General features: G+C 39.0%; 1 protein-coding gene and 1 pseudogene across 1 annotated transcript; one reads left to right on the forward strand and one right to left on the reverse strand.

Annotated features, from left to right (window-relative positions):
* The first annotated feature begins 435 nt into the window (after positions 1 to 435).
* LOC149149025 (protein TOPLESS-RELATED PROTEIN 2-like) lies at positions 436 to 16,792 on the forward strand. Its single transcript, XM_089442358.1, has 23 exons — positions 436 to 515; positions 584 to 781; positions 1,935 to 2,079; positions 11,267 to 11,363; positions 11,599 to 11,699; positions 11,817 to 11,955; positions 12,060 to 12,169; positions 12,301 to 12,370; positions 12,551 to 12,589; positions 12,671 to 12,798; positions 12,954 to 13,049; positions 13,373 to 13,500; positions 13,651 to 13,885; positions 14,035 to 14,187; positions 14,270 to 14,365; positions 14,533 to 14,682; positions 14,852 to 14,962; positions 15,067 to 15,246; positions 15,551 to 15,679; positions 15,775 to 15,870; positions 15,972 to 16,160; positions 16,294 to 16,463; positions 16,639 to 16,792. The coding sequence occupies exons 1-23, from the start codon at positions 436 to 438 to the stop codon at positions 16,790 to 16,792; spliced, it is 2,994 nt and encodes a 997-aa protein (XP_089298484.1).
* A 646-nt stretch (positions 16,793 to 17,438) lies between these two features.
* On the reverse strand, positions 17,439 to 19,272 carry LOC149149026 (xylan glycosyltransferase MUCI21-like; annotated as a pseudogene).
* Between the last annotated feature and the right edge of the window lie 506 nt (positions 19,273 to 19,778).

A 19,778-nucleotide genomic window follows, 5' to 3' on the forward strand; every position in this document is an offset into this window, starting at 1 on the left:
CAGATGATCCCGGAAGGGCAACGATTCTGCAGGGAACTGGGTTTCCGGGCCTCCGGCGGTTTAATGAATGAATTTGTCGGACGATAAGCAGTTGTGAAAGGTGCATGTACTGTGATACGGACAGTTGTATATGATGTGATAGTTTAACTGACTTATCTGAACATGTGATATCGACAGGACTGACATTTGGAGTTCCCATCATATTGGAGAGAAAGGGACGGGCCGGAGACCTAACCTAAAACTCGTTTCTGGTCGGCACTTCTTCCGAGGGAGATGAGTTGTGGCCCGTGGGGCAGGTTTTACTAAGAAAGCTTTTGTCACCTTTCTGGATATCCGTGCGCCAGAGCTGGCTAGTCCACCAGGCCAGCCGATATTAGCAGTTCCACCAGGGCCATTGCAGAATTCTTGGAGGTACCGCCGCACATAGAAAACACAATGGCTGATTTGAAAGAGGATTTGCTCTTCATAGTGATGAAGTACCTTGATGAGGAGAAGTACACAGAGACGGTCCACCAGTAAGTTTGTTTTCTGCGTTTTGACATCACTTTGTTTTCTGCATTGTCTTAACCTGGTACGTCCACAGTCACCTGACCCTTTCACGGCATGCATGGGATTCGGGGATTTTCCTGAACCAGAAGTATGTTGAAGACCTAGTGATGGCTGGAAAATTCGACCAGGTTGAACACTACTTGTTGGGTTTTACCAAGATCAATGAAAATATGCAATCTGTAAAGCTGTTCTTTGAGATCAGGATGCAGAAATATATTGAAGCACTCAAACGGTAAGTTATTTTATTCCTTTTTTTCCCTCTGACAGTCTCATAAGTGTCGAATTGACAGATTTTGGATTCCTTTCATGGTTGGTCGTTGAGTATTTGGCCTTGGTCTATGATGGGTGGTTGCTTTTCGACCTTTTTGCATGCCTGTGAATGGGGAGGTTATCAGCAGGATTTCGACAGATTAAAGGTTATACAGTTTTCAACATTTTTAGGAGGTTATGCTTTCTATCTGTGGAAGCAGCTGTTTAGTAATGGTGCTTAATCAATTCATAACTGTGAATGGCATTTGGAATTCCTTGGTTACATGTAGGAAAAATGAGCAGCTTGCCAAATATTTGGCCCGGTTCAGTTACTTTCTTTTTATTATTTCTATGTTGCACAGAATTTTTAGGAACATGAAGTTTTGGGATGTACCCACTCTGAAAGTTGGCCGAAATTTGATCGAAACTCGACCATTATGTAATTATTTGTGAGAGTTAATATAAATTTGGTTTTTCTATGTGACGGCATTGGTATCTGCCGGCTTCGGCCGTATTCTGTCTGGCTTCGGCCTTATTGTATTCTAGTTTCGGCCCTATTCTAACTGGCTTCGGCCATATTGTAATCATGAAGACTTCTACCATATATAGATTTTCTCTCTGAAAAAAAAATATAACATTTCAGCCCACATTTTAGTTGATGTTTCCATTTTTAAGCGTAGTCGTTTCGAAAACTCCAAAACGTTTTGTTACTTTGTGCAATTTAATATTATTTTCATATTGGTTAATCTTGGGTTTTCATATGGTTAGGGTCCTGTGTTGATTAATGTATTAGAAATTTAGTTTATAATATAGCAGTATTGTAATCATCGAAGTTTTTTCACTTTTCAAAATTTTAAAGAATAAAAAAGTTAAAAATTTATCGTAATTTTCAATTATTTTATTGGGTTAGTGGTCACTTTATTAGGGTTTTTTAGATGTTAGAATATTTTTTTAATTTTCTCTTTTTGTTTCTCAATGTAAAGTTGTTTAGGTTTATTTGTCTTTTTTCAAAATCTCTAAATTTATAAAATGTATGTTCAAGGTTCTTTTCTATGGTTCCATGTAAAAATAAGACAAAATTTATAGGACATTGATTATGCTGGATCAATTGATTATCAATATTTCTCATTTTGCAGGAATGATCGGTTTAAAGCCATCGACATACTTTACAATGATCTTAAACAATTCCAAAATTACAATCCACAAATTTATAAAGATGATGGGTCCAGCCCACGTGGTCCCACGCTAGCTCAATCTACGTGGACTTACACTAATACTTTGGTTTGATTAAAAAGCGATTGTAAATGATTCTGGTGGTTGATTGACATTCAATTCACGGTACCTTACTTGGTCCCTCCTTATGACACCTGCCCTCCTTGGAGTTGACAAATCCTAATCCCCTTAATTCGCTTTTCTTCCGCCGTTTCGCGCCTGTTCGGTCATTTTCACTTTGTGACTTGCTCTGTGGTCTCGTTCTGGTCTCGGCTCCGCCTCTGATTTCTCTGCCTGTGGGGAGAACCCTGTTGAGCTCCCGCTGGTTTTTATGATGAAACAATGCTATTCAACTCTGTCTATCCGTTGTTGTGGGAGTCGATGTATTCACTTCAGGTTTTATTGGTAAGTTCTGGTTCCTCCACTGCACAGTCAACTTGTTTTTACGACTGTGTGAGCATTCCTGGGTTTGTTCTGGTGAATACTGTTCGTTATGGTCCTTTTGGTAATTTCGTGGTGAATGCTGGTGATGAATGGTTGCTGGTCTGCTCAGCTATCAAATGCACAGTTCGATGGCTGTCCAACTTGGCTTTCCTCCGGCGCTCGGCTTTATAGAACAGGTATGGTTTCGTTCCGTGTTATATTTCTTTATCCACCGTTTGTACCGGAACTAACGTTCCGCAGCCCCTTCGTGTTCAGGGTTAATACTTCGATTCTGCTGGCCTGGGTCTCGGCTCACTGCAGGTATGGCCTCTCCGTCTCTACCATACACGGGTTTTCTTTGGTTTATTCACAGCTTCGTGTCATAGCTTTCTTGTACAGGGTTATTATCTGGTTTCAAACCCTAACCCTTCACCTTGTTTTGTGTTGGCAGGTGTGGCCGGTTCCCGTGGATTCGCAAGGGTTACAGTCACTCCTTTCCGGGTAGCTCTGTCCTTGTTTCACTTTCTCACAGTGGTTCTAGGTCTTGGTTGCATTTTCTTTGGCCTGTTGTCTGTATACTATATGTCTATCGAACCTGAGTGTGTTGGGTTAACTCCAACCCGTAGCCGCAACTTGGAGGGTTTCTGTGAGCCCTTGATAGCTCGGTTCAATGAACCCTCGTTGCACAGTTTTATGGAAGTTGAATTATATAGGCGTACAATGTAATATTCAGTGGCTTATAAACTTAATTGTAATTGGTTTTGTTTCTTACCCGGTCTCGACCGTGGTCTGGTACGCTCTGTTGTGTTGGTTTGCGCCTTCCCGCCTTGTGCTCACTCCCGGCCTTGGCTGGTCGATAAACTCTTTGGAATTGTAAAAACTCTGTTATTTTATTTACCTGAAATGAATTGAAAACAAAGTAGTATACATGTACATTATGTTACAGAGACAAAAATCTTGGAACTGTGTGTTTAATTGTGCACTGTATTTGATGAAGGAAGAAAATGTATGTATTTCTATTATTCTCCTTTACATGTTCTGCTGCTGAACCCCTCTGGGTTATTTCGTTTGTCTTTTTGTACAATAGTTTGGGCAGTTAGTTAACTGCTTGGTAGTTATGCTATTACAGTTTGTGCAGTTGCTACAGGCATACGTTTCCTTTACTATTTGTTTGTTCACTTGTCCCCTTTATACCATAAGGGTTTGCTATTTACATACTTATTGACACTAATCTATCTTTAACACTTCTAACTAAAACCTGTTACAATAATTAAAATAAAACAAACATAAATTAAGACAACAGAGTTTAATGTTGTAGTTGACCCTGAAAGAAATTTAACAAAAAAAACATAATAACTCTGACAGGCTTGTTGTCCAGTTTAATGAACCGTTCATCTTCCCCAATCTTCTTCCGAAACTGTGTTCACCCCCTCTCGGTCTTCACCCTGTCGACCAGATGCTCCTGCATCAGGCTGCCGGGGTAAAAGAGAGATCTCATGGCTCCGTTCCATGAGTTCCTCCACCGAGTAGCCAGCTTTCCGAATCTGTGTCTCGTCGAGCCAGGAGTTGTCCTCCATTGGACGGTCCTTCCACTTGACGAGATAACGCAGATACTCCTTCCTGCGCGTCTTCTTGGCTACCTATGTGCTGAGGATTCCTTCGATTTCATGGGTCCGGACCGAAGGCAACTGTTTCTTCCAAAGACTGCTCTCGAACTGGGTGTCCCGTTGTGGCTGTACCATTCTACCATCTTCCACCTGGGCATGATATGGGAACAGGTCTGCCACGTTGAATATGGGTGATATACCTATATCAGGTGGCAGCTGAATTTCATATGCGTTCGCTGAAAATTTGCGCAGAATTTTGCATGGGCCGATTTTCTTGAATTTCAGTTTGTTATACGTACCCTTAGGAAACCGTTCCCGGCGTAAATGTGCAAGGACTTCGTCTCCAACTTCAAAATTCACCTCACGCCGCTTTGTGTCTGCATGCTGCTTATACTTCTGCGTGCTGTCCTGTAGTCTTAATTTAACTTTTTCATGCAGTTCGCTCATTGCTTCGGCAAAATCTTCTCCGTCTGCACTTCTCCTTTCCAGCTGTCCCAAATCTCGCAATTCATGTACTCCTCGCGGATGCATACCATACAAGATTTGAAATGGGCTAAGACCGGTGCTCTGATTGGGCGAATCGTTATAAGCGAATTCTGCCTGGGCGAGAGTTCGATCCCATAATCGCGAGTTTTCTCCTATTAAGCTGCGTAACAAATTGCCCAAACTCCTGTTCACCACCTCTGTCTGTCCGTCAGTCTGCGGGTGATACGCAGAACTGAAATTTAACTGTGTGCCCAGCTTTTTCCACAGGGTGCGCCAAAAATGCCCTGTAAATTTCACATCCCTGTCTGAAACTATGGTTGTAGGTAAGCCATGTAATCGAACCACTTCTGTAAAGAAGAGGTGTGCCACGTTTGTGGCGTCGCTAGTCTTCCGGCAAGGAATAAAATGAGCCATCTTTGAGAACCTATCCACCACCACCATCACTGAATCATATCTCTGCTGCGTTCTAGGCAATCCTAGGACAAATTCAATGCTGACCGAATCCCACGGTCTGCTTGGGACAGGTAAGGGTGTGTACAGTTCGGTGTTCTGGCTGTGCCCTTTCGCCAGTTGGCAGATTTTACATCTGGTTACATACCTCTGCACGTCCCGGCTCATCTTTGGCCAATAATAGAAATGCCCAAGCTGCTCCAACGTTTTATCGATGCCAAAATGTCCCGCCAATCCACCACTATGCTTCTCTCTTACTAAATTTTCCCTCATTGAACAGTCTGGAACACATAGCTGTCCTCCTCGAAACAATAATCCTTCTTGTAAATTGAAATCTAGCCATGGGCTTGTATTCCTCAATACGGGATTCTGGCATGCTTCAAAAGCTTCTTTGAAATCCGCGTCCATCTGGTACAAATCCTTCAAATACTCAAATCCCATCACCTGTATGCCACTTTCTTGTAAGAGCAGGGCTCTTCTGCTTAAAGCGTCCGCCACTTTGTTGGCTTGCCCACTTATGTGCTTCAACACAAAAGTGAAACTTTGCAGGTACTCCACCCACTTGGCATGTTTATGGTTTAGTTTGTGCTGCTGTGTTATATACTGTAACACAGAATTATCAGAGAACAAGACGAACTCATTGCCTAGTAAGTAGTGCCTCCAATGCTTCAAGGCTTGAACCACTGCATAGAATTCTTTGTCATATGACAAATATTTCTACCGACTTTCATTTAGTTTCTCACTAAAGAATGCCACTGGTCTGTCCTCTTGACTGAGTACAGCGCCAATAGCTGTCCCGCTTGCGTCACACCGAACCTGAAAAGGTTTGCTGAAATCGGGCAGTCTCAAGATTGGCCTCTCCGTTATTTTCCGCTTCAGAAGTTGGAAACTGTCTTCTGCCGCCTTAGTCCAACAAAAAGGTTGGCTGGCCTTTTTGATGGTCTCTAGCATTGGTGCGCAGATTTCACTAAAATTCTTAATGAACTTTCGATAAAAACTGGCTAAACCGTGAAAGCTACGTACCTCGAATAAATTCTTAGGTGACGGCCAACTTATGATCGCTTCAATCTTCTCTGGGTCCATCTTTAACTCATTTCCTGCCACTACAAATCCCAGATAAATTAACTCCTTCTGCAAGAAAGTGCATTTCTTCAAATTTATCAGCAGTTTGTTCTGCTGCAACTTCTCGAATACCCTTCGAATATGCTGGAGGTGCTCTTTTTTCGTCCTGCTGAAAATTAAAATATCGTCCAGATAGACTATCACGAATTTTCCAATAAATTCCTTTAACATTTCATTCATCAGTCTCATAAAAGTACTCGGAGCGTTACTCAACCCAAATGGCATGACCAGCCATTCGTACAATCCTTCGTTGGTCTTGAAGGCTGTCTTCCATTCGTCTCCCTCTCTAATTCTGATCTGATGGTACCCACTTTTCAGATCTATTTTCGTAACATATGCTGCCCCACTAAGACAGTCCATCATATCATCCATTCTAGGCAAGGGAAACCTGTACCGAATCGTAATTTTGTTTATAGCTCGCGAATCTGTGCACATTCGCCATTCTCCACCTTTCTTGGGTGCAAGGACTGTAGGTACCGCACAGGGGCTTAAACTCTCTCTGATCAGTCCCTTATCTAACAACTCCTGCACTTGTTTGCGTACTTCTTCATTGTCCTTTGGACTCATTCTGTACGCTGCCTTGTTTGGTAAGCTTGCTCCTGGTATGAAATCAATATGGTGGCTGATGCTCCTCTTGGGAGGCAACTTATCAGGTAGCTCATCAGCCGCAATATCTTGAAATTCTTCTAACAGCTCTTGTACTTCTTTGGGCAATTCTGATTTCTCTAAGTTCAGTAATACTGGCTTCATCCTCCTCACAACTGCAAAATTAATTTCATTTTCCTCAACCTGCTTTATGAACTGTTTTCCTCCCATTAATAGCGCCTTTGTTCCGCTTGATTCTGCTGAATCTTCCTCCTTGATGGGTACAAGTGTGTGTTTGACCCCATCCTTCGTAAACTTATAACAATTTGTTTTCCCATCGTGTGTCACCTTCCTGTCATACTGCCATGGTCTTCCGAGCAGTATGTGGCACACGTCCATTGGCATAATATCGCAGACCACTGTATCGTGGTACTTGCCAATGTGAAAATCTACTTCACATTGTTCATCAACCAACAGCTGGTGGCCTTTCTGCAGCCACGACACCTTGTAGGGTGTGGGGTGCTTCCGTCGCTTCAACCCCAGTTTTTCCACCATCTCAGTGGCAACCAAGTTATCCGTACTCCCGCTGTCTATTATCACCTTGCAGCACTTTCCCTGCGATTTGCAGACTGTCCGGAACAGTGCTTTCTGCTGTGTTGGTTCAGACACTTCCTTGGTTGGTTTTAATAATACTTTGTTCAAAATTAAGGCTTCTCCTGTCTCCGCCATGTCTTCCACCTCCCGGGGTTGGGCTTCAGCTTCTTCCGGCTACGCCATAAGTGTCCCTCTCTGTCCGGCCTGTTCAACTTCTAGACATTCAAAGGCTCTGTGCCCCCATTTGTGGCACCTGTAGCACTGGAAATTAGTCCCTCTTCCACGGCCATTCCCTCGTCCTCTCTGGTATGACCAACCTCCTCTGGTGCTATCTCCTTTTTCTGTTGTCCCTGAAGTTTTTGAACTGCTGCCTTTTTCGCTGTTCGCAGCACTCTTTCCTCTACCGTAGGATTGTCCCTGTCCTCTGCTATTTCCTCTGCCTCTTCTGCTGTTCTGTTTTCTGTTAATCTTTTCCTCAGCCTTTACAGTGCTCTGAAAGGCTTCTTCAATATTCCGGGGAGAAAGAATACTGATTTCATCTAATATCTCCATCCTCAATCCATTTACGTACCTTGCTGTCTTTTCTGGGTTATCATCAGTATAACCAGCACGTAAATTTACTCAGTAAAATTCCTCCGTGTACTCCTTAACTGTCATTCCCCTCTGCTTTAAACTCTGCACTCGCCGATATAATTCCACCTGGTAGTCTTTTGGCAGAAATCTGCCTTTCAATTTCGCTATCATCCTGGACCATTGTCGTATCGGCAACTTGTTCATTCTTTTTCTGTTCGCTTGGACACTGTCCCACCACAGTAGCGTGTGTCCCTTTAGCTTAGTGGTAGCGAACTTAACCCTTTTATCCTCACTGACTTCTTCGTTTTCAAAATATTTGTCCAGTTCGCTTATCCAGTCCAATAAGACTTCCGCGGACAGACTGCCATCATAATTAGAGATTTCTGTTTTTGGTTTGCTGCTGGCCAATAAAACTTGTCGCAGCAGCTTCAATTACGGAGCTTCCTCATCAGACCCGTCTGCAGCAGCCACCACTTCCTCCTCACTGGTATCTCCAAGTTCTCGGTCTCTTCGTCTACCCGCTTCCACTGCTTCCAAGCGAGCTGTAAGAACTCTAATTTGTTCCCTCAATCCTTCATCTGCTCCTCTACGTGCACCTCTTCCATGTCCTCGTCTTGGCGCTTCCATCCTCTTCTACTTCAACAAAAAAAAAACTGCTCTGATACCAATTGATGGGTCCAGCCCACGTGGTCCCACGCTAGCTCAATCTACGTGGACTTACACTAATACTTTGGTTTGATTAAAAAGCGATTGTAAATGATTCTAGTGGTTGATTGACATTCAATTCACGGTACCTTACTTGGTCCCTCCTTATGAAACCTGCCCTCCTTGGAGTTGACAAACCCTAATCCCCTTAATTCGCTTTTCTTCCGCCGTTTCGCGCCTGTTCGGTCATTTTCACTTTGTGACTTGCTCTGTGGTCTCGTTCTGGTCTCGGCTCCGCCTCTGGTTTCTCTGCCTGTGGGGAGAACCCTGTTGAGCTCCCGCTGGTTTTTATGATGAAACAATGCTATTCAACTCTATCTATCCGTTGCTGTGGGAGTCGATGTATTCACTTCAGGTTTTATTAGTAAGTTCTGGTTCCTCCACTGCACAGTCAACTTGTTTTTACGACTGTGTGAGCATTCCTGGGTTTGTTCTGGTGAATACTGTTCGTTATGGTCCTTTTGGTAATTTCGTGGTGAATGCTGGTGATGAATGGTTGCTGGTCTGCTCAACTATCAAATGCACAGTTCGATGGCTGTCCAACTTGGCTTTCCTCCGACGCTCGGCTTTATAGAACATGTATGGTTTCGTTCCGTGTTATATTTCTTTATCCACCGTTTGTACCGGAACTAACGTTCCGCAGCCCCTTCGTGTTCAGGGTTAATACTTCGATTCTGCTGGCCTGGGTCTCGGCTCACTGCAGGTATGGCCTCTCCATCTCTACCATACACGTGTTTTCTTTGGTTTATTCACAGCTTCGTGTCATAGCTTTCTTGTAGAGGGTTATTATCTGGTTTCAAACCCTAACCCTTCACCTTGTTTTGTGTTGGCAGGTGTGGCCGGTTCCCGTGGATTCGCAAGGGTTACAGTCACTCCTTTCCGGGTAGCTCTGTCCTTGTTTCACTTTCTCACAGTGGTTCTAGGTCTTGGTTGCATTTTCTTTCGCCTGTTGTCTGTATACTATATGTTTGTCGAACCTGAGTGTGCTGGGTTAACTCCAACCCGTAGCCGCAACTTGGAGGGTTTTTGTGAGCCCTTGATAGCTCGGTTCAATGAACCCTCGTTGCACAGTTTTATGGAAGTTGAATTATATAGGCGTACAATGTAATATTCAGTGGCTTATAAACTTAATTGTAATTGGTTTTGTTGCTTACCCGGTCTCGACCGTGGTCTGGTACGCTCTGTTGTGTTGGTTTGCGCCTTCCCGCCTTGTGCTCACTGCCGGCCTTGGCTGGTCGATAGACTCTTTGGAATTGTAAAAACTCTGTTATTTTATTTACCTGAAATGAATTGAAAACACAGTAGTATACATGTACATTCTGTTACAGAGACAAAAATCTTGGAACTTTGTGTTTAATTGTGCACTGTATTTGATGAAGGAAGAAAATGTATGTATTTCTATTATTCTCCTTTACATGTTCTGCTGCTGAGCCCCTCTGAGTTATTTCGTTTGTCTTTTTGTACAATAGTTTGGGCAGTTAGTTAACTGCTTGGTAGTTATGCTATTACAGTTTGTGCAGTTGCTACAGGCATACGTTTCCTTTACTATTTGTTTGTTCACTTGTCCCCTTTATACCATAAGGGTTTGCTGTTTACATACTTATTGACACTAATCTATCTTTAACACTTCTAACTAAAACCTGTTACAATAATTAAAATAAAACAAACATAAATTAAGACAACAGAGTTTAATGCTGTAGTTGACCCTGAAAGAAATTAAACAAAAAAAACATAATAACTCTGACAGGCTTGCTGTCCAGTTTAATGAACCGTTCATCTTCCCCAATCTTCTTCCGAAACTGTGTTCACCCCCTCTCGGTCTTCACCCTGTCGACCAGATGCTCCTGCATCAAAAGATATAACACAACTACTTACAGTTGATGATCTCAGGTAGTGATTGTTTTCCTGATTGTTTTGCTATACTATTTTTACTGCCTCCTTGAAGATTCTCGATTCTATCCTTTTTGTAAGATTTAATTTATTATTTGGTTACATGTAGTGAGGTTACAACGTACCATCGGGCTTTGAAGTGGTTAAACATTAAAAACTTATAGAAGATAACCCTGTCATAAGTCCCAAGTTGACGTTTCCGGTCATTCCAACTTCCAGGCTTAAAACTCTCATGAATCAAAGGTTCTACTTCTCTCCCTAATTCATCAATAAGAAATTGTCGTTATTGAGTTTAGGACTTATCCAGAATGAATATCTATTGTTACAATTTTAGAAAAAGCCTAGCCTCTTGATGGATGCATTTTTTCCAAGGATTTTTCATATATGCCGTTAATAATTAGTGCAATCAAACTACTATGGGATTCTATAGTCATTTCTTACCACAGGGAGGAATGCATTACCTGGATATTTTATAACTTCTAACAATGATGTCATATTTTCTATTGTTCAGTCTTCATTCGCAACATCATGCTTGCAAAAATCCTCTCCCTAATTTTGATATCAAAACATTATATACTGATCATATATGTGAGCCACTAATTGGACTACAAACTAGGCTTCCACCAAATAATCCTCCTACGAGGATAATTCAAAATGGGGTGGATTTTCTTTTGATTGCTACACACTCTGTAAGTCAACTTTTATTTGTATCTTAAATGTCTATTTTTTTCTTTTTGCCTGTTGAATATGAATGAAACCTTTACTTATCTCAATTTATGTCTATTATTGTTTGAATAAACTCTTTATCTGATTGGTTGCAGCCATTTCAACCTGGATTTGACGACACTTCTACTACTCCTACAACATGGAGTGTGAACCTTGATCGTCACTTACTACATGATGTAGTAACTACTACTGGTTTTGCCTTTGTACCACCTCTAAATGCATGTTGACTATTTGATAATCTATTAATCCATAAATATTATATAATGATCTATATAAGGTCAAGGTCATTGATATAGTAAAAAGAAGTCTATTGTATTTTATATTTGAACTCTAGCTATGCTCTTGTTGGTTGAAAAGAAAATATATAATAAGCATTGTTTGACCACAAATGTTCTATTCTAAATGAATTTCTTTTCTTTTCTGGAAGGGGCTATGCCATTCTCTCAACCAAGTAGTAGTAGAAACAAGAATCAACTTGTTGATTCTAAACGTGTTGTGAAGCGTTTCAGAACTAGTCACCATGGAGAGGTGTGAAACACAATTTCTATTAACCTTTATGTTCATGATTGTTTTGGGAGGCTTCTTCATATTATTCCTTAGGTTAATAACCTTTTTATTCAATTCAAATTTTCTTCCTATTTGCAGGTTGCAAGTGTAGGACCAACTCACTTTTCTAACATTTACTTGGAAATTGATCCTCCTAAAACAATGGTGAGAAGCCTCAACCAAGGTTCAAATGTAGTAAGCTTGGATTTTCATCCTCGACAACAAACAATTCTACTAGGTAATGTCCAATTTCACTATTGAGAATTGTGTATTCTATAAAGTAGTTTGTTAATCTAAAGCAGAAATTATTTCTAAAAATGGTCTACTGGGTGATATCTTCAGTTGGAACAGAGGGTGGGGACATCGAAATTTGGGAAGTGGGATCACCTAGAAAGTTAAATCATAGGTCATTTAAATATTGGGATGCATCATATTGCATAATGGAGGGAAAGGTACGAATCTTGTATTTATTTTTTTAAGTGATTTGCATGAAGGAACATATCTTATGGTTTATTTTTCCACTAAAATATAATTCTTACCGACACGTAAATTTGGATGACACATTTTCCTTATATTTGATTAGGAGGTCCTTTTGAAAGAATCAACTGTCTCAGTGAACAAATGTATGTGGAGTCCAAGTGGAACATTGGTTGGTATGTAAATTTCCCTTCTATGTGTCAATTATACTTCATGACAATTTTTTTATTTGCTATATAGGCAAAAAATATTAATTTTCAAAAATAATTTCTTCATATTGTATGTAGGCAAAGCCATTATTTGTTTAGGAATAATGATATGGGATATATTGTTCATTGACATAATCTCACTTGCAGGGGTGGCATTTTCAAAGACTATTGTTCACATATATTTCTATGCGAGCTGAGGCAACAACTACAGGTCCATATTAAAGCTCAATAATGGATTGCATTGTGTTGCAATTATTTATGCTATACATGGATATAATGATGATATTAATACAACATTGCAGATTAATGCACATATTGGTGGTGTGAATGACATTGCCTTTTTGCGCCTTAAAGAACTATGTGTTGTAACTTGTGGCGATGATATGACCATTAAGGTAAATTTGGTACATGATTCTTGACTTCATTAAGTTAATGTATAGTTTTTAATGATTACTCAATGCTTTAAAAATTGTCCATTTGACCTTAAGTAATATCATGGATGTTTATAAGCTTGAACATTTGTTGAAAAAACTTATTGTCTATTCTGTAGGTATGGCATACAGAAATAGGTCATAAAAAATACAAATTTGAAGGTCACACAGCCCCTGTTTATTCTATTTGTGCTAATGATAAAAAAAATATTCAGGTAATTGATTTTTGGAAGTCTTACAAAATGAATTTCACAAATTGGCATTTACCTGGTACAGAGATTACTAGCAACTATTTTTTCCATAAAAATATAATGCTTACACTAATTAGAAAATGAATTTCATAAATAGGCATTTATATAGTACAAAATTACTAGTAACTAATTTTTGCATATAAATGTAATGCTTGAAATTATTTTTTTGTTTAGAAACCCATGTAAGGAAGACTCAAAAAAATATATAAATTATTTTGATATTGCTAGCATCAAATGCACTATGAACTATTCTAATATTTCTAATGATCTTCTCTCAATGATCGTAGTACATTTTGTCCACATCTTTGGATGGCAAGATTAAAGCTTGGTTGTTTCATCAATTGGGATCTCAAATTGACTATGATGCACATGGGGATGGGCACATTACAATGGCTTATAGTGATGATGGATCACGGTAATTATGTGATATTTTATTTAAATTTATATAGATGACGATGTTTGAATGGAGAGCAAAGATATAAGCTAACTAAAATTAATTTCCAATGTTTTGTGAAGGGAATTTATAAGCATGTTCTTTAATTTGATTTATCATGTTTGGGATTAGGCTCTTCTCATGTGGTACAAGCAAAGATGGAGAATCATATTTACTGGAGTGGAATGAAAGTGATGGATCAATCAAACGGATGTATTCTGGCATTCAAAGCAAGTCCTTAGAGCCGCTGAAGTTTGATACAACAAAGAATAGGATTCTAGCAGTTGGAGATGATTATCAAATTAAGTTTTGGGAGATGGATAATGTCACTGTGTTCTTAGCAACTTCTGTCGAGGGTTGCTTGCCGGTAAAAGGATACTTTCGATGGAAATTACTATTAAACCTTTTAAAATTTGGATATGTGATCGAGTTTATCTCAGTTGAAATTGAAAATGTTTGAAACTTTTTTCAGTATGATTGCATATTTTACTCATCGATTCCTCTCACTCTTTGCAGTCTAGACCTCATCTCTGTTTCAATAAAGAGGGTTCCTTGTTGGCTGTTACAACAAACGATAATGGCGTCAAAATCTTAGCTAATAAAGACGGACTAAGGTTTCTTCGTAAGCAGAAGAATAGAGGGGGCTCACTAGGGTCCGGGATGACAAAGGTAGTATGGAAACAAAATTATACATTGTTCATGTGTATCAAAGCCATGGATGCAACTTAATTTAGTGATCTTTGAACTGCAGTGTCCACATCGAAATGCCAGTATTGTAGAAAAGGGAATTAGCCCTGTTCTTATCTCTTCAGAAAAATCAAAGGAAAATTTGCAAGAAATATTGCTGGTGAGCTATTCCACTGGAAGACGTATTATGTTCAAGTCTTCTACAATATTTTTACATTATTTAGTTCAAATTTGAAATCTTTGTTAATCAGTTTTAAGTGAAATGGCTTTGCAGTATTACTTATTTTAACTAAATAAATAACTGTAATGTTCAAAACACACCAACAGAATTGTGTCCATAGCAGTCAGACGGTGGATGTAGCACAAAGGCTTCCAGATGAGGGTGTAGACAAGAGGAAGAGCTGGAAACTTTTTGAGGTGAAAGATCCAGCGCAATGTAGGTCTATCATATTGCTGGATCCAGTGTCAAATGCACAGGCAAGCTTTCCTCTTCTATGTACTAGATTGAATGTTAAATGCTCAACATGGCATTATCTCACAGAACTGCATATTAAATATTGCAGTTACAGATTACATATTGCATATTATATATATTACATATAGCAATAACAGATTACATATTGATTTTCTTTGTTGCATATTACAGATTGTTAGATTACATTACACATATTCAGGTTCCTCACTCTTAGCTTTGGGCACCAATGCTACGTTTAAGCTATGGAAATGGCAACACAATGATTTGAATCCATCTGGCAAGGTCAGTTTTTACATGGACAATTTGCTTATATTTCACTTGTAATGATTACTTGTCGTTGTTACCATGCATTTAAGTAGAGTAAACGTTTGTAATTTATTTGACAGGCTACAACAAATTGTCAACCACAGTTGTGGCAACCTCCTGATGGGTTGCTTATGAAAAATGACACTAGTAACAGAGGTCCACAAGCAGTTTTTCCCTGCATAGCTTTGTCAGATAATAATGCATATCTAATGTCTGCCTCTGGTGGTCAAGTGTCTTTGTTCAAGATGAAGACATTTGAGGTGAGGTATTCTTTTCATATTTAACAAGTTGCTTGCATTTATTTCGTGTTTTCTTTAGTAGTAAATCTTGTCATGTTCTTTTTGTATATCATTGTTGCTGAGTAAATCTTGTTATTTTTCTAATGATTTTGTCCAGAAAATTTTGTCTCTTAAATCCATGATCTTCTGTCATCTAGTGTTGTAAAGCATGCATGACATGGATGAAAACAACCTTCAGTTTGAGCCTTGAAGTTTATGGTGAAATGATTGTATCTTAGCATATATATTTTTATGTCTTCTAAATTCGTAATCCATGTTAATGCAGGTCATAGAAAAATGCATGGCCCCTCCTCCAGCGGCAACATTTATAGTTTTCAACCCTTTAGATAATAACATTGTTGCTATTGGAATGGAGGATTCAACAATTCAAATTTTCAATGTTTCTCAAAATAAGGTTATGTGGATTTACGATTTCCTTTTAGTGTCTAGTACTTTTGATTGCCCCTTTATGTGGATAATAGAATGCCACTAAATGAGTTTTGACTACAGGTAACATCAGAACTTAAAGGGCACCAGAAGAGAATCACTGGTTTGGTATTTTCTGAACATTTAAATGTATTGATATCCTGCGGAGCTGATGCACAGGTACATATTCATATTCATTTATAATTTAACTGCATAATCTACTTCTCCATATAAGATATCAGTTTAATATCTTTTGACTCAAATCAATGTTCTGTTGACAGCTTTGTGTATGGGGAATAAATGGATGGGAGAGACAGAAATCTAAATCTGTGCATGCAAGGACAAGAAAATCATTATCACCACTTGCAAATACAAGAATACAATTTCATAATGACAGAGTTCACTTGCTAGTTGTGCAGGAGAACCAAATTGCTATTTATAATGTCCCCGAATTGGAATGTGTACGCTATGTAAGATCCTATCTGTTTTCATATTGCAGTTCCTACCTAAGTTATGCTGTAGTCAGATTTTAGTAAAAAAATCAAAGGTTTTTTTATCTCAGATTTGAAGACTAGATAGTGACTCTGAATAGTTGCATTGCAGTGGGCACCTGAAGATCCTTTCCTGGCACGTATTTCTAGTGCCACATACTCATGCGACAACCTACTAATCTATGTTAGTTTCTATGACGGTTCAATTGGTGTATTTGATGCTGAAGTGCTGAGGCCACGCTGTCGTATTTCCCCTTCTGCATTTATACCAAGCATGAGCAGGTAAAGCATTCTTTAATAAAAGTACAGGGGTTATAGTACTGTGCACTACGATAGGAAATAACGCTGCTATTGTAATCTAATCCTAAAAAGTTGTTTGGCTTGTTTGTGCAGTGGCAATATCTAAACGCTGCTATTGTAATTTAATCCTAAAAAAATGTTTGGCTTGTTTGTGCAGTGGCAATATCTATCCTCTTGTAATTGCTGGGAATCCACTTAAACCTAATCAGTTTGCTGTAGGGTTGACTGATGGAGGTGTTCATGTGATTGAGCCCACTGAATCGGAAGGTAAATGGGATGTTGCATTGTTAGAAAATGGAGGTGCCCCTTGAAATCATAAAATAAAAAATCAAGGTTCTGAATAGCCTCCAAGGCAGCATGGAAAATGAGTGAAGAACTGCCAAATAGCCAATTGTCAAGTTTTGTCCCACAAGTTTGTTTACAATGATGTGACCAATTATTCTAGTGTCTTTTCAGGGGCTTTCCTTTTGTAAATTCGATTATCTTTCAGTATAGGCTCTGTCGTGTTTTTTTTCAAGGCAGAGATTTTCGGATTCATGGGGATTGGTGTTTTTATAGGCTCTGTCGTGTTTTTTTTAAGGCAGAGAGTTTCGGATTCATGGGGATTGGTGTTTTTATAGGCTCTGTCGTGTTTCTTTTAAGGCAGAGAGTTTTTCAAAGCCGTTAAGTCATTTCGGGTTCATGGGGATTTGGATGTCTACTGCCAGTAGATAAAAATGATAGTAATAACAATTCAGTCATTGTATTGAGGGTAATTCCATTGGACAAAGACGGTAGGAGTTGAAGAAGTTGTGAGTAAATACACCTATTTATTGCATACAACATGTTGCAGAGCGTGTGATGTCTCATCGCTAAATTAAGACGTTTATTAGCATAAATGTCATGTTAGGTTTCTTTTTTCATTTTAGTTCTATGTTATTAAGGTGAGATAGAGAAAAGTGGAAATAGAATTTTAGATCATTCTGAGTCATTCTCATCATAGAATTCAAAATCATAACATTCTGAACATGAATTCGAAATTCTGAACATCTCTACCATGTCTGTGGTTGGTTTGGGATTTAAAATTTCCCATTAGAATCTAATTTTTTTCCAATTGCTTTTAGTGTGATTTTTTACTAAGTTTTTTTTTGTCTAATTTCTCTAAAATCTTGTAAAAATTTATTGAAATTACAAGGTTGGTGAAATTACAAGTTTGGGTAATTTCTGCACAATAAAAGTGCCCTAAAATTTTTCCATGTGCTGAATCTATATATATAAAATAAAAAAACTAGCTTAAATAAAATAAATCATGGGGTAGCTCAAGTGGCAATGGCTGTGGAAATGAAGTCTCACCGAGTTCGATTCTTGTGCTATCCTCCCTGAAAATGGGATGAATCACACTAAAAACAACTCCAATTTTCTGGGCCACTAACACAATTCATTTCTCATTCAACAATATTCTCGATTTCGGCCGAGAAATTATTACGAGTTTGGGCTTCAAAGAGCTGGGCACTAAAACGTTGCTAATGTTCATAGATGCAGTAGTGTTTAATCCATAAGGAGGAACAGTAGAGGATTCGTTAATCAGGTTTGTAAATCCAGCCATAGCTTTTAATTTAGGGGGAGCATATGCCTTGGCAAGGGGCGACTGAAAGTCCCTGATGGTCTTACCAGTTTTCGTGAGCAATGACTCCACAGTTAACTCGTCATGTATCTTTTATCCCCACAAGCATCTCTGGAAAACTATGAACTCTTCTATCTCCCCTGAAATCAATAACTGGGCACTTGCTCAGCTGCTTCACAATATCTTGGTATTTCATCATCTACCACTCATGGTATTCAAGAACGAATACAAAGAAGTTATATAGAGAGGCAATAAACCATCGTTGAACTCATGGTAAACCTTTCCTGTGTACCCTCCAGTTGAGAACACCACTGCAGGCACCGACTGCTGCACTCGGCACGAATTTTGTTGCTCACTCTCATGATCTCTCCGGCTCAGTAGTTTGAGAGTGACATCATCAATCGTGTTCATAACACTGCTCTCCCATTTTTGTGTATATCGCCTGATTTTCTCCTCTTCAGTAGTTTTAATCTCATGGGAATAAACGAAAACAGAGGAAGATTGAGTGTGGGTTCGCACATCCCCGATCAAATAACATACGTCTGTCCTCAAGTGTGAACGATCGCAGCACAAAATTTCATTGCCATACCTTATAGTTGTATTAACTTTTTCTACACCTACACCTGAGAAAGCAGAAAACAATAAATTAGTTTCATCATCATACTTACTTGCCTGTGTACTCATTTATTGCAGCGATTAGGTGGGTGTTTACCATCGATGAGAGAAGAACATCTCACACAGCAGTGTTGAGGGTTCGATCTTGACTGGAAGACCTCTTTCTGGATTTTCGATGGCTTCAGGTTTGGGAGAGCAATTCGAGTTTGCAAAGATACATCTCTGTAAACCATCTCCTCGCTGCGGCCATCTGCAACAAGAAATAGACATATTTCATTGACAACATATTACAAAACCTGACACAAACAAATCTTTCACCAAGAATGGAAAACATCTAGACATAAAACAAGGGCGAGGATGGCTTACACAGCTTGAATATGGGATCGACCCAACAAAGACAGCAAAAGCCTAAGAGATATGAAAGTAAAAGAAAAAACAGAAAGGATTTAAACTTGGACTTGGATTTATGTCCAACAATCCAGAGTATATTAATCCTCTGTTTCTGGGTGAATCACGAGTTATCTGCCCTATTCCCTTATCCTCTAGCCCTGGAGCATTAGTTCGATTAGTCATTTGAACGGATGATTCTGGTTTTTTTTGGTGATTTGAAAGTCCCAAATCTGATGAGAAGGATGATGAAGAATGAGTTTAGTTTGGATGAGCAGAAACAGAAGCAGAGACTGTCTAAGATGAAGAAAGCAGAGTGGAATGAAAAGATCATTCTGAGCCATACTCATCATGTCTTCCTCTTTCCTTCTACCTGCTTAGCAATACTCATATGTCTTCCTCTTTCCTTCTACCTGCTTAGCAATATTTATCCCTATCCTATACCATACCGTAGAGATTACGACATACTGTATGACAGTGGTATATATTAGTTTGCTAGTCTGTACTTTTGTGTTTTAAATCAGCATAGATTTATTTTAAATACTGATTTAACATAATATTAGAAAGGTTTAATTTTTTCATGTAAATTTTTTTATTAATTGAGATTATTTAAATATTTTGTATAGTTTTTTTTTTTTCTCATATAACAAAATTTCAATTTTGATGAGAGCTTAACAGTGTTACACATCATA

This window comes from Pinus tabuliformis, chromosome 9 (assembly GCF_031772625.1).
Source record: "Pinus tabuliformis cultivar Carrire ecotype Pingquan chromosome 9, CPIR1, whole genome shotgun sequence".
Lineage (NCBI taxonomy): Eukaryota > Viridiplantae > Streptophyta > Pinopsida > Pinales > Pinaceae > Pinus > Pinus tabuliformis.